Below are 18,712 nucleotides of genomic sequence, written 5' to 3'. Positions count from 1 at the left end.
AAAAGCAGTGGTTGGCAGTTATTTTTTATTTATAAGATTTATTAATCCAGGACTATGGGCAACATACAAAAAAACATACAAAAAAGTGACAATCAAAAATATATAGCAATCAAACACCAACCTAACCTTTTTAGGAATATACTACAGTCGTCTTCCTCTTTTTGAGACAAACATTGAACTTTCATCCATTTAGTGTTAGATAAGATTTTTTCATAATGGTCCATGGTGAGAAGCCAGCTGAAGAGTAGATTTAGTTTGATCATGCCAGTCTTCTTTAGACATTAATCCAGTTTTTGTTTTTCTTCCTTACATTTTGCACCGTTCCCCTCTTTTTCCTTTCTTTCAGCCTTTTACAGAAGTTAAAGGTTAAGCAAATATTACTAGAGTAGGCACATGTTAACAGGTTCTTTCATTCAGATGTATTTTTCTTCATTCCTCCTTTTCCCTATGACTTTCTTATCATATTTTTAAAGGAGAATATTTGTAGCTCAGGGTTGACATGAGTGGTCCTTGGTGCTCTCTGAGCTTGTTTTCTTGTAGACATTTCATTGTCCAAGCTACGGTAGGTAACATCATCAGTGCTAGTAAGGAGTGCTGTTTGCTGTCAGTTTATATTCTAGTGGCTTGCCTGTCAGTGTTGGTGGGGGTGGTTTTAGAGATTCTTTGATTGGGCTGCTTGCTTGGCTTCTGAGGCAGTTTCTTGAATGGGGTATTGTTTACTTGATTGTTGGTCTGATGTTAACCTTGGAGTTAAACTGTATGTTGATCTGGGTGCTGATTGCTGGTGGAGAGGTGCTTGGGTGTCTTTGTTCCTTTTTGGCTGGGTAATAGTTTCTTTTGCATAGAGCATCAAGGACCCCTTATATCATATTTTTACTTTTATACTCAACCATTTGGTTTTTGGTTTGTTGCATTTTTAGTACAGTGACTTTAGACTGATCTTAAAATGCTCTGGAACACTTGTTCTTGCAGTAATTTGGAAGGAAATGGTACAAAATATCCAAATCATGTTAAAAATAACAATTCAATTATGCTGGCTTTGAATTCCTGAACACAGCTATCTTCTCTTTTGTTACTTTTTTAAAGATAATATGTATTGTCACCTGCTATTTTAACCTTAGGCCTGGAGTAGGTAATGAAATGATTAAATAACCATGTTGCTAAAACACTATATAAAGTTTTTCTGTATCTTTTTAAAGTTCAGTCATTCGTTGTTTTGTCTTTCCAGTAAATCAGGGAGACACAATATTGTTTGTTGTGTTTCAGAAAAAAGCATGTTTAGAAATTATACAGCATGCCTTAAGCCAAAATGTGGCTTGTTTGATTTTATAAACCCAATAACTGTGGTTTATTAGTAAACTGTACATAGCACGGCATGTAAATCTAATCATAGACCTGATTAAATTATCATGCTAAGTAATACTTTGTTTTAATAACTGTCTCTTGAAGAAACCAAAATCAGTATTTGTTAAGCAAATTAGTTTCCTTTGGAGGAAGAGAGTGGTTGGTAAAATTAGGGAGACTAAATTATATGTCTTTTGAACTGTTGATTTAGCTTTTTAAGCACTAACATATGGTGCTAATATGTCTTTGTTAGATATGTGTAAAGTTTATTATTAATATTGCTGTAGACTACTTAGATTTCAGCAGGGAAAGGAGATTATTGAAAACAAAATGATGGAAAGAAATACATTTCAATTTGATTACAAGATGGGTGACTATATAAATGTTTTAAATATACAGTATAAATAAAATTAATACAAACTAAGCCTCAATTTATCAAGGTTTATTAAAGTAACAAATGATCTTAAATAAAAGATTTACAACTTAAGGACACTGTTTATCAATTTAATTATGCAAAAATGTTTCAGATTAATAGTTTTTGTCACTTTTTATGCATTCAAGAGCTTAGAAAAATAGTATGGAAAATTATCCATGCAAAAAATAATAGATATATATTAATGCATTCTAGGGTTGAAGAAAGTGGGAATCTCTGCCTGTTCTTCAGAAGTCTCACTTGTTTCTCTGAATGGTGTAAACATCGGGAACGTACTTTCGCTCATTTTAAGGTAGTATTTTGGAAACATTAATTTTGGTACATGAATTAGTGGGGTTAAATTAATGTGTAGTGATCCATTGATTTAATATATCATTGTGATATTATAAATTGGGAGTATTTCAGTAATATAAGTTTTTGAAGATTGCAATGCTTCAAAATTCTACTGTTTATAATTTTCTGGGTAGAAGTGTGGGATTTTTTTTCTCTCCCAATGACTATACAAAACACCAGCTTGTGCCATTAGTCTGAGGACTGTGTTAAAAAGGACAGCCAGAAAGTTTATCTCATCCAGTAGAGATTGTATACTGGATGAGTATGCCAAAATAATAATATTTTGGCAAACCCACAATTTTAGATATTATGTTGTATATTTATTTATTATATAGCTGGACTACCATCATCAGATCAACTCTGGGCATTATATAAAACAACTCAAGGTACAGAAAGCCCTTACCTTGAGTAATTACAAGATGACTCTTGTAGTGTGTCACTCTTGGTACACACAACAAGACTTCTGATAAGTTTAATCTTTTAATGATTACATTTAGCTGTACAAAACTCTAATTACAGATCAGTTCTGTGTTTGTATAGGCAGTCTCTCCAGTATTCTGGTCCCAAGTGGTTTAGGTCCTTAAATGTCAAAAACACACTCTGGAACAGGACTCAGTACTGTAGCTAATTAGAAGTCAGTTTAGTTGTATCACCAGGGGTGTTACTATATTAATAACCAAATTCAGTTTTCAATAGATCATGTGCAAAGGTATTTGTATTAGCCTATCTCTGTCAGATTTAGTTTGCCTAAATAAAAAATGTGATTAATTATGTGTCATCAGGTTGGTGTCAGTTCTTCAGAATCATATAGACCGACCTTTTCCAGGATGACTTGAACTTTCAAACCTTTCAAGGGTGCTTCTATGGCTGCTGTAATCAAGTCCATTTGCCTTATTTCTCATGACCCTCTTGTCTTTCCTTCCAGCTTTCCCAGCTTCTCAAGAGAGTTGGGTCTTTGCATAATGTGCCAACATGAGTCTGGTCATGTGTACCTTGAGTGAAAACTCTGGATTGTTCTATGATCCATTTATTTATTTTCTTGGTTATCCACAGTATACTCATGAGCATCCAATTGTTGCTTGGAATATCAGAGAGTAATTGATATGAGAATATCCTATAGAATCACCATAGAAGGTACAGTAGGAAGAGTGGGGAATCATGTGATTTCAGTTGACTGAGGGCAGGAAGGAAGATTAAAATATAGCCTAATCCTGTTGATGGTAGGAAGAATTCAAACAGACCGATTCGTTCAGGTGTTGTGGGAGATAGGGCGTAGGAGAAATGAGGGAACTACAGCTTTATCATTTTACTGTCTGTGATAAGTAAAATATCTACAAAAGAATAGTAAACCTTTTTTTTCTTTATAATTATTTATTAGGCATGGAGAATTCTAGACAACAGGAAGCATGTGCAGACTAAAATCAATCAGAAATCTCTGTAAAGGTTTCACATCATACAAATTCACCATATAATTGAAGTCTGATATCTTAAATTGCTAAAAGTGTATAGATACAGCAAAGGCTCATGGCTGTAAAATAGTCTTCAATATTGGTGAATAATTAAATCAGAAATAATATATCTGTCTTAATCAAACATATGCAAAGAATGAGAATGAGTACAAATAAGACTTACTGCTGGTATTTCTGAAAAAAACCCTTCATCTGATACATGCATACAAATTGTATGATTGCTGTATTGAAATCAGCTAAGCTGACTTTTATGAATTAATTCAGCTGATTACAATTCAGATATCACACCAAAGTTGTGATATTGGTTAAGTGAATATGCTTTAAATACAACAAAGATTTCAAAAATGTTATTTATTCATATTGTAAATACTATGCCACTTTGGTTGGTTGGTTGGTTGGAGACAAATTTCACAAACTCACTAAAGCTTAGGAGTGTGTAATCTTCAAGATTTAAGGCATCTATTTTACTTTTTTAAACTTTTGTACTCACCCCCAATGCACACAAAAGGCTCTATTCTGGGATCCACAAATGGACTTGCAGGCAGGCTAACATTTAAGCAAAATCCTCCATGCTGTAGCATAAATTGATTGGTGGTTTTTTTCCCTTTCATTTTAATAAATGTGATAAACATTTTTAATAAGGTTGGGTCACTTTTTTGATATCCTTAAAATATATTAGCAAAATTTAAACGGGAACACATTTCATTTTTCTACACTGAATAGTTTTATTTCAATAGTTTGAAGTGCAGAGATCATGCTGAAGCAGCACAATTAGTTTTTTGATTTCATTTGCGGTTGTTATTTTGCCAGGCTAATGAATAACATTTGCCAGTAAGATTAGAGTAGATTCCTAATATATATAAAATGATATTATCTTCTTTCATCAGCATCAGAAGTTGAATTGGGAAGGGCTGTTTGGCTTAAATAATCTATGTTGCAATTTCAGCCTCTGTATTACATTGGTTCTTTCTTGCATAAATAGCTGTGCCTGCCAGCAGCATGAAGCCATAGCCTTGTCTGACCTTTCAGCAATCTCAACAGTGTCAAACTTTAGCACTTGGTCAGCTGTTTAAGAACCCATTGCCTTTCCTATCCAACCTGTGACTACACTGACTGAGAAAGCATCATAGGCTTGCTCTATCTGTTGCCCCATATTCTCTGGATTTTTCATTAAGTGCAGCCCTTGCATTTCAAGGAAAAAAGATAGTTTGAACTATGCAGGATGCTTATGTACCACCTATCAGCAACTTACTAAATGAGCTAAGGCTTTTCCCAGGAACACATGGGTGCCCTCCAGAGGTACAGCATGATCCTGAGAAACATAGATTTAAGGCATTGAAAGAGCTTCTATATGTCTTAGCACACAGTATGTGCTCTGAACGACTTTTTCCTCTTTAAATCCAAAGTATTGTACAGTCTATTTACAGTCCTTCCTTAATTAAATCAAATTGTACTCATCCCCTAAAAGAATGCATTCCTTTAGGTTTACTATGCATTCTTAGCTTCATAACGGTAACAGTTTTAAAAACAATTTTTTGATTCATTTTGTAATCTGATTACTCAGAAGGAGTCGCTGCCTTTTCCTGGTTTCATGCTTGAGTCTATTATCTAAAAAGTAGAAAAACGCTCAAACTTTTAAAATCAGAAGGTGCAATATCACCACATTAGGGAAGATCTAAATACATCATTACCATTAACAGTTCTGAATATATGTGAGAGGCTACCGTATTAATACAAAGAAATGTTTAAAACAGTGATATAACAGTAATTTTATCTAATTTTTACGTGTTTCAGTTTGGTTAGCAACTAAAAGTATTGGCCTACAGGCAAAGACTTCAAGCAAATAAAAGCATTAGGGTACTTTCCCAAGATGACTGGGTTGCCTTCCATTCTGATCTCATCCATGCGCTGACGAACATAACGGGTCTGATTGTTTCCTTTGCAGAAAGTTTCATCTGTGATGCTGGTTATGTTGTTGAACTGTAAATCAAAGCAATGCATTTGAAAAATCCAAACATCCCCTTTGAATTTTCATTTTTTTTCCTTTTGTTGAGATATTATTAATATTTCTGTAATATTACAGAACATACACATTTTCTCCAAGAAGATCTAGAAACCAAATTTGCACTGTAAACACAAGTATGGGAATTTTGATATTCTTCTTTAGTTAAGCAATAAATAAGTTTAAACAAATATAATTCTAAGGGTTTCTGTTTTTAGAGCATTTTCAGTTATTTGAAATGCAGTTTGTGTATCTTTCTCCAGCATTCTTCATCCATACATTTTAATTACAGTAGTGTGTGACAACGTGCTCATATTAACTTCAGTTAGGTTTAATCAGTATAATTTTCTAAGTGCTGAGTTTTCTAAGTGTCAAGTATGCATTTGCTGTCAAATGCATACTTGACACGTTTTAATTGTAGCACATTGCAAATCTACATTAATGAGTGATTTTATGCACACTTTTCTCAGACATTGGGGATGTATTTTAAAGCATTCAGTTTGCAGTAATGTTTGAGCAACAGTTTTAAAAAAAAGGATTGAGAAACCTGAAGATGCAGAATGCGTAGGCTTTCTGGCAAATTAGGAGGAACAGACTCCAGTGCGTTCTGTGATAAGTAGAGATAGGATAATTTTGTCAGCTTCTGTAAAGAGAAGAGGAAAGTATTTTTTTTTTTTACTAAATATTACTATGTTATTTAGTAGTTAAATTGGATAAATTGTAATCTGCTTGAATCTGGAAGTGAAACATAGCCCATGCATAAAGGTTGTATAGTACAGCTGCATTCTTATTTGCTTTACTCATTTGTTTTGTCAGTTTATTTGTTGCACAATCCAAAAAGTTCTGGGATATTGACAAAAATATATTAAGATCATATAGATGTACATAGAATCAGATTAAAGGCCCAGAGTTAACAATAGTAAATGATGGCCCATTGAGTCTTTAGGAACTACAATCATAGCATATCACATGACTGTGTTCATACAATGGCACCTTCAGTGTAGGATATTCATTTAGTAGTGCTTGTACTTAATGATTTTACCTTGAAAGCATTTGCTTTAATTCCTCTGCTTTTAATTCTGTTGTTATTTACGTTTAATGAAGTTAGTTTGGGAGGCAAAACTGGAAGCTTGGCTATCCGATTATCAGCTAATGAAAGTTCTTCTAGTAGAACTAGTTTTGCAAAGGCTCCATCTTCAATCTCTTGAATTGCATTTCCAGTCAAATCAATTCTTCTTAGGGTGGCTTAAAAGCAAACAATATTACAATTAAAATATCTTTTCTACAGGTGTTTACTGCTTAAAGGCAAGCTCTACAATGTTCTGAAGTGACTAAATAAAGAACCAGTTCTACATATATGGTTAACATGGTTCTCTGGATTGTACTTGAGAGGTAGATGACTTTTCCAACACAGGCACTGAAAATTTTCTCCTTTATAAAAACACCACAACTATTTGTAAATAATTAATTCTCTAGAAAAGTAGTAATATTTTTAAAACAAAATGATAGAACAATTGAGATCTGAAGTAAAATTGTATCCTTCCTCTCAGTTTGATATAAGCCCATTGGCCATGTTCTCCTCCAGATACAAAGAGTAAGACTGGGATAAATTTACTGGCACTTTCTTTGCATGCCTAGACTGCCATTTTTATTTTACAATTGCAACCTTCCCAACCATCTTTTCACAAGCAAAGGCAATGGGGAAGCCAGCAGGGAAAGTTGCAAGTCACTTCAGTAAGTCACTCCCACCTTTTCTTCCTTCCCTGACTTGTATGCAGCCTAACCAGGCCCCCTCCACGCATGGTCTGTGCTGGCCATTCCATGACTCACACACGGCCTGCACTAGCTCTCCTTCCCACCACCACAGCACCCCATACCTTACTTCTTCCCACTTAATGACCCAGGTGTTTTGGATTATCGTAACAACTAGAACTACATGGATTCTCATCACTAAGCAGTGTGGTCACATGAGATTGGGCTTTATGAATGCATTGGTTAGCCATGGTGATACAGTTTGAATTGCTACTACTCATAAACACAAATAATCTGGATTTCTGACAAGTGCAATCCCATCTGAAAATCAACATGAAAATATGTTTCTGAAATGAAATATGTCATTTTAAAAATAATGGATACATTTGATCCTGGATACTACTCTCTCCTGCCTGAGCTGCCATTGATCTCTTATACTACCATCCCCGGCACCATCTCTCCAGCAATCACTTCCAAAGGAATGTAGTCACCAGAAAATTGGAGTGTTTTAAAGTATAATCTTCAGATTTGTGAATTAATTTGGCCAGTAAAATTACTTTTCTCTGAAAAAAGTTATTGCCGTACTTTTCGGAGTATAAGACGCACTCCCCCCCCCCTCAAAAGAGGGTGAAAATTTGGGTGCGTGTTATATACCAAATGTAGCCCCGCCCACCTGGATCCCTTCTGCCTGGAACTGCCTGAAAACATGACACCCGGAGGCCGAAAATACGACACATGGAGGCGGCGATTGGCAGCGATGTGCTCTGGTGATCCCTGCAGCTTGGAACGGGTCTAAAATGGAGCGTTCGGAGGCCAAAAACGTGTGGCACAGAGGCTGCAATGGTCTGTGGCGATCCCTGCAGCCTGGAACAGCTGATTGGGGGTATTCCGGGAGGCCAATCCACCTCCAATCAGCTGCTCATGCTGAATCAGGCTGCGATAATGTGCTGAAGCTGACCAGGCTATTTGCTATTTGCTGCAAGGATGTTAACCAGATGAATACCGATGGATGCTGGTAGGCAGAGGCAGATTTTTTTTTTTTCTTGCTTTTCTCCCCAAAAACTAATGTGCGTCTTATACTCTGGAGCATCTTATACTCCGAAACATACAGTACTTTCTGTAATACCTAGTGGTTCAAAAGTACAGATAACTAAATGCTAACCAAAGTGTGTTTCCAATTATTGAACATTAAATTTATTTTTACGGTTTACTTACGAATTTCAGCAAAGTCAGATACTTTCACCTTCTTGATTTTGTTGAATCGTGCATAAAGGTAACCTGTTTCCTTTGGTAGAACAGGGATACTTTCAATATCCATTTCTTCACAGTAAATTGAACGAATTAAACAAACACATAGTAGACAAGTAGCCAATTCTGAAAGTATATAATTTTGTGTCAGTTTAAGTAGAAGCCTGATAACGTTTCAACAGTTTATAATAAAATTATCTTCCACACTTTTCTGCAGAATCTAGGTTATTCAAACATCCTTTGGAGGAGAGGGGGTTGGTTATAGATGCTTACTGGTAGCTCTAGCCTTTGAGAAAAAAGTCTATACAGAGGAAATATAAAAATTGCTTCGAATAAAAGGTTAAGTTAAGTTCAATTCCTGATCATTTTACCCAGTCCATGTAGTTTTCTTGGCAATCATGTAGTTCCTATTGTTTTCTTCTAGGATTCTTTACAAATGTTCAGTCTAACATAGACAAAAAATTGTTCCTAATGTTCTCACTGCTTAACTTTGCAAATTAGCCAAGTTCAGCTTGTGATGAGCAATAGACAGAAACAAATTAGCCAAGTTGGGTAATTTGTTTTAGAGCAATTTTGAACAGTGAATTTCCATGCAATAGCATGTGCCAATTGAAGATGGTGAAAAAATGAAAATTCATTTTGTGTTGTTGGAAACAGCATTCACTGTCTTTAGATATAGTCCTGTTATACTATAGTGACAAATCTGTTGCCTTTCCTAGCCTGAGAGAGCGACAGGTGATGTGATAAATGAGATGTCTTTGTTTACCAAACCAGACTGGATTAATATGGTAGATTATGGGCCATAACATTCAGGGAATAATGTATTTTGGTTGCGGTCTGATTGGCGGTCTTCCTCCATTATCCGTAAATCAGGCCTGAAGTTTTCTATGATTTGCCTTTTATCTGACACTGAAATTCCATAGTCATTGCAGTGCAGCAACATACAGATTGTATATGTCGCAAATGCTGCTTCATGAACTCATTTGACTGCCAAAAGGAAAGGGGAACTCTACCTGAGCTTGTGTTAGGAAGTCCTATCATAGTTCTCCGGTACCTGTAAGCATGTCATTGCACTATATATTTTTTAAAATGCTTATTGAAAATCTGGAATTTCTATATAGAATTTCTATAATATCCATTAATTGCTGCTTAATTGCTTAACCAAACAGTTGTTACTTGTTTAATACAACAGACATACTTAATAATGTTTCTAACCCTAATACTGACAGACTTTGGAAACTATTCTGTTTATTATAAAGTTGAAAAACTTACTTGTATAATTTGTTGTTCCCTCTGCAAGTTTTTCATCATCTCTTTGCAGCTGTACCTTATTTTCATTGAAAACTATGAAAGTGTTGTCTTCCTTTTAAATATATAAAATATAATATATAACATATAATATACAATATATATGTCATATAAGCATAGCTGATAATATAATGATATTCAACTATAATGGTAATGATGTTTTTACATTTTACGGTAGTTAAAACATAATTTATCTTAAGTTTTTGCTAAATGGTCGAAAACAATACAGAAAATTTTATCATAAACTTAACTCTTCCTTTTTAGTGAGTTTCCATTGAGAATGAATGAATGAATGAATGAATGAATGAATGAATGAATTTATTACAGATCCACCAAGCAATAAAAGTAAAGTAAAATAAGAGGAAAAAAGGCAATAAAATCAGAACAATACAACATTCTTATGTTCTAACACAATATTCTAGTCTACCCAATATAACCAGTAATCAGTCCAAAGTTATTTATCATTAGTGAAGGACAGGTTCTACAAGTTGCAAATGTAAATTTAGCCATGTCTTTTGTTTTTTTAGGATCCTTATCTGCCAAGGAGTTTTCCATAAAATTCATCTTAGATATCTGTGGAGTGGCCTAATTGGGTATTAAGAGCTGATGTCTCTCTATACAAGTTCCATTTGAGTCATTGTTCCTAATTGACCGGAGGAAGTCCTTTCTGCTCAGAGGTTTTTCTGAAATTTGCCTTCCTGATAGTAGGATATCAAAGCACAGCAATGTGAAGGCCCTAAGAAACCACTTAACTGTGAATTTGTTAAGATATCAGACTAGTTGGAAACATATCTCAATTCTCCCACAGCATTCCAGCTGTGCTGTGCTCAGCTTGCAATTCTGCATCAAGAATCCTTTGCTTAAGGGCTGCCATAACCTGCTGTTGTGCCAGTATCAAATGTGCTTTTAGTGCAAAATATAATTTCTGAACTTTATCTCCAATTTTCTGTTTCCAAGTAGGTTGGAATCTGTTCTGCAAGATAAAAGATGTCAACCTTTGAGTTGAGAGTTAATCTATAGCAATTATTTGAAAATACTTAGTAGGATCAAATCCTAACTTGTTATCGTGATTTTAAAGAGCATTTAATTGAATTAAATATGTTTATGTAGTATAATTGAAGGAAAAATTCTTATCTACCAGAATACATTTTTATTTTTATACTGCTATATATATTGTCACTATTATATTATATCATTAATATTATGGAAAAACTATTGGAATTTTGGAAATTCTGAATTTGTTAGAATTTAATTTATGCCATATAATTTTATTTGTGAAAAATAGATAATCTAGATGGCTTGGATATTTTTTTGAGATCCAATTTGCTGTTCTACATAATCATTTTGCAAATTTGATTGGGTTTATAGATGGTAGATAAGATTATTATTGCTGGGAATTCTATTTAATTTTGGTTCCTTTATTGGATTGAAAAATGTTTCCTAGTTAAAAAAACACCATGTAATTTGATTTATATGCCGCCCTTCTCCGGAGACTCAGGGCGGCTTACAATGCGTTAAGCAATACCGTTCATACTTTTGTATATTTATACAAAGTCAGCTTATTGCCCCCACAAACTGGGTCCTCAATTTACCTATCTTAGAAAGGATGGAAGGCTGAGTCAACCTTGAGCCTGGGGAGATTCGAACTTGCAGTAATTGCAGGCAGCTGAATGTTAATAACAGGCTATTAGTCTGCTGCGCCACCAGGCTCTTTTTCAAGCATGAATTTAGGGATTTAATTTAGTTGAAGCTTTGCGACGGTAAATTCAAACAGGCAAAAATATACTTTCTTACCGACTCTGTATAGGATATATTCATGATTGAACTATTTCTTAATATCCTATGTATGGTTAGTTAAGCGATATAGTATTTGACCAATTACAATTTCTGATCATACATTAATAACAATATTATTGCCTAATCTATAACTGTGCTCCCAACCAAGAAATCTAGATTCTCACAGTCTCAGTGGTGAGGTTTATTGCAAAGAAAAAGGGATTAGAATCTTGGAAATGGGATATGTCTACTTTAGCTCTCATTTTTCAGTGAGCCCATTAAGGCAGGGCTTCCTTGAAATTTCTTATTTTTTGGCCCTTTTACTCAAGGGAAGGTTGCTACCTGTTTCAAAAATGCAAAAGGAATGTCCATCTGATCTTTTTCCACAATATTTTGATAATATTCACATTATCAGGCTCAGAAAATTCCATTGTACTCACTAGTTTTGAGGAAAAGCTTAAATACTGGGGAGTAGTATTATTAAATGACTCTCAGTTCATTGGTCAACAACAACAGATATAGATAGATAGATATAGATATAGATAGATATAGATATATATATACACAGTATATTTCCAAATACACAGTTGTCCAATAGTCTAGAATGCATTTAAAACATATGTGTAAGACAATAGCACTTGGAAAAAAAAATGAGAATCACACTATAGAAAGTTAGAAAAAGAAGAATCTTTATAAGCGTGTTAGGAACTATTCTCTGTATGTATATCAATTAAATTAGAGCTTGAAAAATTAAATAGAAGGAGATGCGGTATGCAGTGGAGTATCTCAGGATTCTGACCTGGGCCTGGGCCCAGCGCTCTTCAGCATTTTCATAAATGACTTAGATAGGGTTGCTCCTCAGATATGCCACCTCCATCCCAGTAGTAATACACAAACACAATCAGTGCTATTTTTTACTATTTATTTATTTGTTTATTAAATTTATAGCCTATCCATCTCAATGTCAAGCTGTTCATCTCAATTTGCACCAACTTTGGACGGCTTACCCCATAAAAGATTACAAACATCAGAGATAACAGAAACTACAGTCAAGGTAAAATCATAGTTCCAAGATAGGGAAGAGCGGAGCCGGATAGGGCAAGAGTTGGGATTGACTTTGAATTAATCAACCACCTCCAGTGTGATATTTCCCCCACTGAGGCCACAGCCATCTGCCAGAGCCAGATCTTCAGGCTCTTACAGAAGGTCAGAAGGGTGGGAGCCAATCTCATATTGGGTTAAGAAATTCCAAAGGGCGGGAATCACAACAGAGAAGAATCTTCTGCCCCACCCACCCAAACCAGCCAAAATTATTTGACTGACTGTAATCTAAGTGAAAGAATCCAAATAATCAGTTTCCTTCAGAATCTTCTGAGTCTCAGCCCAACCACTAAAAAGGAAAGGCTGGAGTCTAGACAAAAGTTTGTCCAGCACTGTTGGATCCATTTATGATTTCTTGAATATGGCCTTTTCAAGGCTGGCAAAAAAACATCTTCCTCAAAGAGGATTGCATCATCACATTGAACCAATGTCACTTCCCAAGCACTTTCACATGCCAAGAAGAATAAATGATTGGGTTCACCATACTCAACAACTTATAGGCTCAAAGCCATCCCATCTAACTCCACAAGACTGCCAAATGAATTTTAACTGGTCTTGTCCAGTTGAAGTCCAATTTTGAATGAACTCAAGTTTTTTTTCCCCATAGGTAGCTAGAGTACTCCTCATTGCAGCCCTGTAGTCAGTCCTGAAGCCCATTCTTTCCCAACATTGAATAAATCACCTTAAACAGGTTGCCAGTTGGTTATCTGTAGAAAGGACAGAAGGGAGAAAATAAATATCTTTTGTTGCCTTTATCACCATTATTGAACCATAGTGACAGAATGGTTAGAATGCAGTACTGTAGGCTACTTCTGCTGCCTTCCAGCTGCCTGCAGTTCGACAGTTCGATTCTCACTGGCTCAAGGTTGACTCAGCCTTCCATCCTTCCAAGGTTGGTAAGATGAAGACCTAGATTGTTGAGGGCAATATGCTGACTCTGTAAACCGCTTAGAGAGGACTGTAAAACACTGTGAAGTGATATATAAGCCTAAGTGCTATGGCTATTGCTATTACATAATATTTAATAGGGGCTTTTACTTGCATTTGAGGAAACTCTTGATATTTCATAGCCTGGAGCTCTTTGGAAAACCAAGATTTTCTGATTTTTATTTATTTATTTATTTTGCTTTTCTTAATAATATAAAACAAAGCATTTATTTTCCATGCCTGGAAAATAATTTAGGCGGTATAATTGCATCCCCTCCATCAGCCTTTGATAAGCAATAGGAAAAAATACTGAACAAACTTGAATAAGTGTTTAATCACAATCATGCTGATTAGCTTTATGTCTCACTTAGGTCAATGAATTAATTGGCAGTTTGACCAAAGCTTTAGCTGTGCCTGGGATAGGCAAGTCACAACTGTCTTGGATTGGATTGTTCATTTGTGGCCTGTCACTATGTGTCAATTTTAGAGAGAAACAGTGAATATTGTGCTGTAGGTTGTCAGGTCCCATGAAAGCACTATGTCCTTTTCAACAGTGAATTTCTCTTTTGAGAGGAAACAATATATTGTGAGTATTGATACACTAATCAGATTTTGTCTATTATCTGAAGTACAGTTCATCATTGTCTGAATTTGGTCATTAAATTCAAAGTCCACTAAACCTTCATTGTGTCCCAGTTTTCCTCATGGGTTTCTCAGGAGCATTCTGATTTAAAAAAAAACAGGTGAATTCAGAAAGTTCAGATAGTTGTTATTTTTGTTCATTTAATGTAAAAGCTATTTTGCTTATTAGTTGCTAGCTTCATTTTTGTGTTTGGTCTCACCTATAGACTTCCTAAACATCCTTAGAAAATAGAATAGAATAACAGAGTTGGAAGGGACCTTAGAGGTCTTATAGTCCAACCTCCTGCTTAGGCAGGAAACCCTACGTCACTTCAGACAAATGGTTATCCAACATCTTCTTAAAAACCTCCAGTGTTGGAGCATTCACAACTTCTGGAGGCAAGTTGTTCCACTGATTAATTATTCTAACTGTCAGGAAACTAAAATAAAAAGGGTGGGTGACCACAATGTAGTGCCTGGTTTGAAAATGTGGCCCTGTTTCTCAGAAGAACTAGAGATAAGCTAGGAATGGCAAGAAACAAACTCAATCCAAGGTTTGCCAAACTGGATTTTGGTTGTTGGGAATGTTTATCATGGCAGGCATTATGTGAAAGCACAAAATATATGCTCTTACAGGTCAGAGTAAGTATCATAGTTGTAACAGAATCAGTTTGGTGTAGAGTTTAAGGCAGCAAACCACTTCTGAAAATCTTACTAAGAAGCCTTCAGGGACTAATTCAAGTAGTTACCAGGAGCCAATACTGACTTGCAGGCAATCCCTCAAGTTAGGGATTGCTAGGACAATGATTTATTAGTGTTTTTACTTTTTTTAGATTAATGATAGCAAATAGGTATTCTCAAGGAATGAAAAGAAATTTAGATATGTTAATCATTAAACTGCTTTCCCTTGAATTAATTTAAATGCACTCACACACACAAACATGTTTTTAATTTTTATGTATTTCAACTAAACATGATCTCTCCAGACGGTATAAATTCTAAGTCTATTATTTCTTCTTGGTATTGACTAAACATCAATGTGGCTCAATAAACTCAAACTTTCTACCTAGTGAATGGATAGATAACATAATTGTTGATTAAGATTAAACTATTGTGTGGTTAATTCAGTGTAAATTATTCTATTTATTCTTACTCAAAGGCAACTGAGTTAATCAGCTGGCTGATGGTACAATATTTTCTTTCAGTCTCAATAAAGAATACCTTGCAACAGTGTGTTATTTATATAATACACCTCATATGCATATATTTTAATTTGCCTCATGTGAAAGTAGTTTGTTATTAAATATATTTTCTATACATGGTTGGGGAATTAGTTCATGACTTTCTCAGGCCAGAAAATTAATTAATAGCAGCAGGTCCCCCTCAGTTATGACTCTCAGGAGACCACTCTGACTGCTTGGTGTACAAGAGAACCCTGATAATTCCTTGCAGTGCTACATAACATTGTTGTGTATATCATTAGGAACAAAGCAATAATTATAGTTTGAGTCAAATTTAAGCTGAGCTCATGGCCATATTATATATTTCTATAAGCACAGGTATTTGGATTAGGTAAGGATAAAGGAATAAAGCATACAAAACAAAACAATAATATATATGTATTCTTTTTTTTTCTTTTTCTTTTTTCTTTTTTCTTTTTTCTTTTTTTTGGTATTTCCTTGCTCTCCCCCCCCTCCCCCTTTATTGGCTGTTATATTTAGCCATGAAACACGCATGCAGGGCTAAATCATACACTGGCAGAGTGGAAAAAAGGAATATAGAACTTGTAAACTACCTTATTTTTTACCCCGTCCTGTCGATTGTCTTCATAGTCTTCCTGAAATAATGCATCTTCAAAACCTTGCTGGAATGTTTCATGAAATAGGGTTGAGTGTTGTTGATTAGGTGGTGCTAACTTCACCAAGGGCATAAAAAAACAGAAGAGATAAAATTTCTGTGAAGGCTTCATTTCAGGAGCTCAGACCTGGGTTTTGCTGAAAGAACCAAGGAGAATGATTCTTGTAACTCGAAACAAGGAAAGCAGTCTGTCAGAACAATATTTAAAGCCCTAGAAGAGTAGCTGGCAGCAGTTTTCTAATGCTCAGGGAACAGGGAAAGATGACTTAACTCTTAGTATTCTTTATTTAAATCCTTCTATTGTTTAAAAATCGGCACTATACAGTATGACAATGTATATTTATATACTTGATATTATTTCAGATTCTTATAATTTCTGATTTTGCATGCTAATTAGAAGAAATTGAAACCCCATATTTTGAGATCTGAAACACAGAGTGAAGAAATAGTTAAAATGTGGAGTCAAGCTAAGCCCATCCCTGGAGTGAAAGTAACAGTTTGTATTGTCTTAGGGATCTATGCTATCCAGAAAAATAGGAATTTAAAAATAAAAATGAATAAAAGCATATTTTAAACATAAAGCATGCTTGTATACAATTCAAGAAAGATATACTGATTATAGTTTCTAGATGAAGTATTATACAGTCAAAATATTTTTTACAGTAACTTGTAACCATGTGGTATACATTAAGATAATTTATTGGAAAACAACACCTACCGTTTTGCTGAATAAGATCTCTTGTGTATCTGTGTTCAATATAGTTTTCTGTGCATTGATTCCAAAAGGCCAGAGAAAAATTATGGTTTATTTTCAAGAAACTAAAGTAATGCAGTTTCAAAGATGGATAGACTTTAGATGTACTGTCTGTAGGGTAAAAAGGGTTGTGTTAGCATGCAGGCTTATGTGCAAAATGTTACATGATAAATCAGTTTTGCTCTGCTACAAAATGGAATGAATCCAGTTTAAAATGTTAATCTAGTTGCTCATAGTTGAAAGCATTTCCTAGATCAGCTGCAGTTTCATGCAATAAAGACTTCAGCAAAGTCATATGCTTTTCATTTAGTCTAGCATTTAATGAAAAACAAAGAAAGTGACTTCCGTTTCAGATAAAGCATAAGCATTCCATTTTTGTGTGTGTAGGAAAAAAGTTGCAAAACTTTTAAGTTTGCAGCATAAACTTTAAAACACGAATTGGTGGACACTGTTTTCCATTCACCTCCTTGAGGTCTTTCTTCAGCAGTGTCAGAGTTAATTACTTTTATTTTTTGGAAGACTGGCTAGCATTCCAATCTTAATAGATCATTACAGAAAAGAGTGAAAAATACAGAAAAGAGTGAACAATACTCATTGAATGTACAATGTTTAGGAGAAGCAGGTTTCCATTATGAAGGATTTCAGTGAAAATCTTTTGATATGTCCTGCTATAAAACATTATTTCACAACATTCACTGTTTTATACATAGGCAGTGAAGATTAATAAGAACTGGATGTGCACAGAGCATTTAACATTGAAGAACATAGCTGTTTCATTTACTGATTTTTGCTACATTTTTCAATTTGACAGTCCTGCTAAAAGTATCAGCTGAGATTTTTATTTCTTAACTTTAGAGAGCTTTTTAAAACAACAGCTACCCTGAAGGTTTTTAGTTATACAGTACACAGTTTATTGCTCCACAAAAGTCAGAGTTCAGAAACCAGCTGTTTGCTCTGGAATACCATCTCAGTTGGAATTGGATGCTTTGGATAATAGCACATCTGTTGCTTTACAGTTTGTGCTCTTTTGCAACTTGATCCAAGTTTAACATAACTGTGTTCTCTCCATTCACTGTGCTGACTGAGAGTGTTGTCAAATGCAAAATTGGAATCAGTTCACATTATGTTGCAATATATTTGGTATTTTGTTGGTTTTGAATCTTAATGCATTTGCAGACTTTTTAGAGTTGTCATCTGTTCTGTCTTCTATTTAGTAAATTCAGGAGTTATTGAATATAATCTCTAATCTTTATATTTTCCAAATATGAAGTCTGGAAGAACGGAAACAAACATATATTCCAAGCCAGTATTTAGAGAAGAAAAATTCCCATCCCACCCTCCCTATTGCAAGCCATACTTCTTTTCCTCCTGAAATTTTCTTCTGACATTTTGGACGTATGGAATCATCTCCAAAAAAATTTTTTGGGGGGGGAATCAGTAAATGTAGCTTCCATCTATTAAAATTGATGCACTCTTAGCTTAAGGCCAGTTACTTTGAGAATGTCCATATTCAGCACGTTTTCTACGGATAAGAATAATAAGCAACTCTTCACTCAAGCTTAATTTTACATTTTAGTCACTATTAGTGTACAGATTAAGGCAGTTTATAAGCAGTTTGGTTTATTTGTTTATTTAAAGTATGTATTTGGCTTCCCAGATTGTTCAGTGCTGCTTTGGCTGATTTACAACAGCCAAGAAAACAAGAAAAAGTTTGAATGAAAATTCAGACAAACATGTTCATACCTACTTTTCGATGGGAACAATAATTCCAGCCCCAGCATCTGGGG

At 34.8% G+C, this 18,712-nt stretch overlaps 2 protein-coding genes across 4 annotated transcripts in view; one reads left to right on the top strand and one right to left on the bottom strand.

Annotated features, from left to right (window-relative positions):
* CENPP (centromere protein P) overlaps positions 1 to 18,712 on the top strand; it is a 155,363-nt gene that overhangs the window by 7,566 nt on the left and 129,085 nt on the right. For both annotated transcript variants that reach the window (XM_034438687.3, XM_034438692.3), the window contains exon 6: positions 1,973 to 2,069. In XM_034438687.3, the coding sequence (XP_034294578.1) occupies positions 1,973 to 2,069 (97 nt within the window). The remainder of the gene's footprint in view (positions 1 to 1,972; positions 2,070 to 18,712) is intronic.
* Positions 3,462 to 17,444, bottom strand: OGN (osteoglycin). Of its 2 annotated transcripts, XM_034438678.3 has the most exons (7): positions 16,890 to 17,444; positions 16,110 to 16,308; positions 9,854 to 9,944; positions 8,549 to 8,707; positions 6,624 to 6,826; positions 6,129 to 6,224; positions 3,462 to 5,559 (listed from the first exon to the last, which is right to left on the bottom strand). In XM_034438678.3, exons 2-7 carry the CDS (start codon positions 16,281 to 16,283, stop codon positions 5,386 to 5,388), a joined length of 897 nt encoding a protein of 298 aa, XP_034294569.1. In that variant the 5' UTR covers positions 16,284 to 16,308; positions 16,890 to 17,444; the 3' UTR covers positions 3,462 to 5,385. The 2 variants fall into 2 exon arrangements, with proteins under 2 accessions (XP_034294569.1, XP_034294560.1); XM_034438669.2 differs by lacking the exon at positions 16,890 to 17,444 and having other exon boundaries at positions 16,110 to 16,663.

This window comes from Pantherophis guttatus, chromosome 2, assembly GCF_059756535.1.
Source record: "Pantherophis guttatus breed Tessera chromosome 2, ASM5975653v1, whole genome shotgun sequence".
Taxonomy (NCBI): Eukaryota; Metazoa; Chordata; class Lepidosauria; order Squamata; family Colubridae; genus Pantherophis; species Pantherophis guttatus.
Note: the sequence above shows the minus strand (reverse complement) of the source record. Positions and strands in the feature narration are given on the sequence as shown.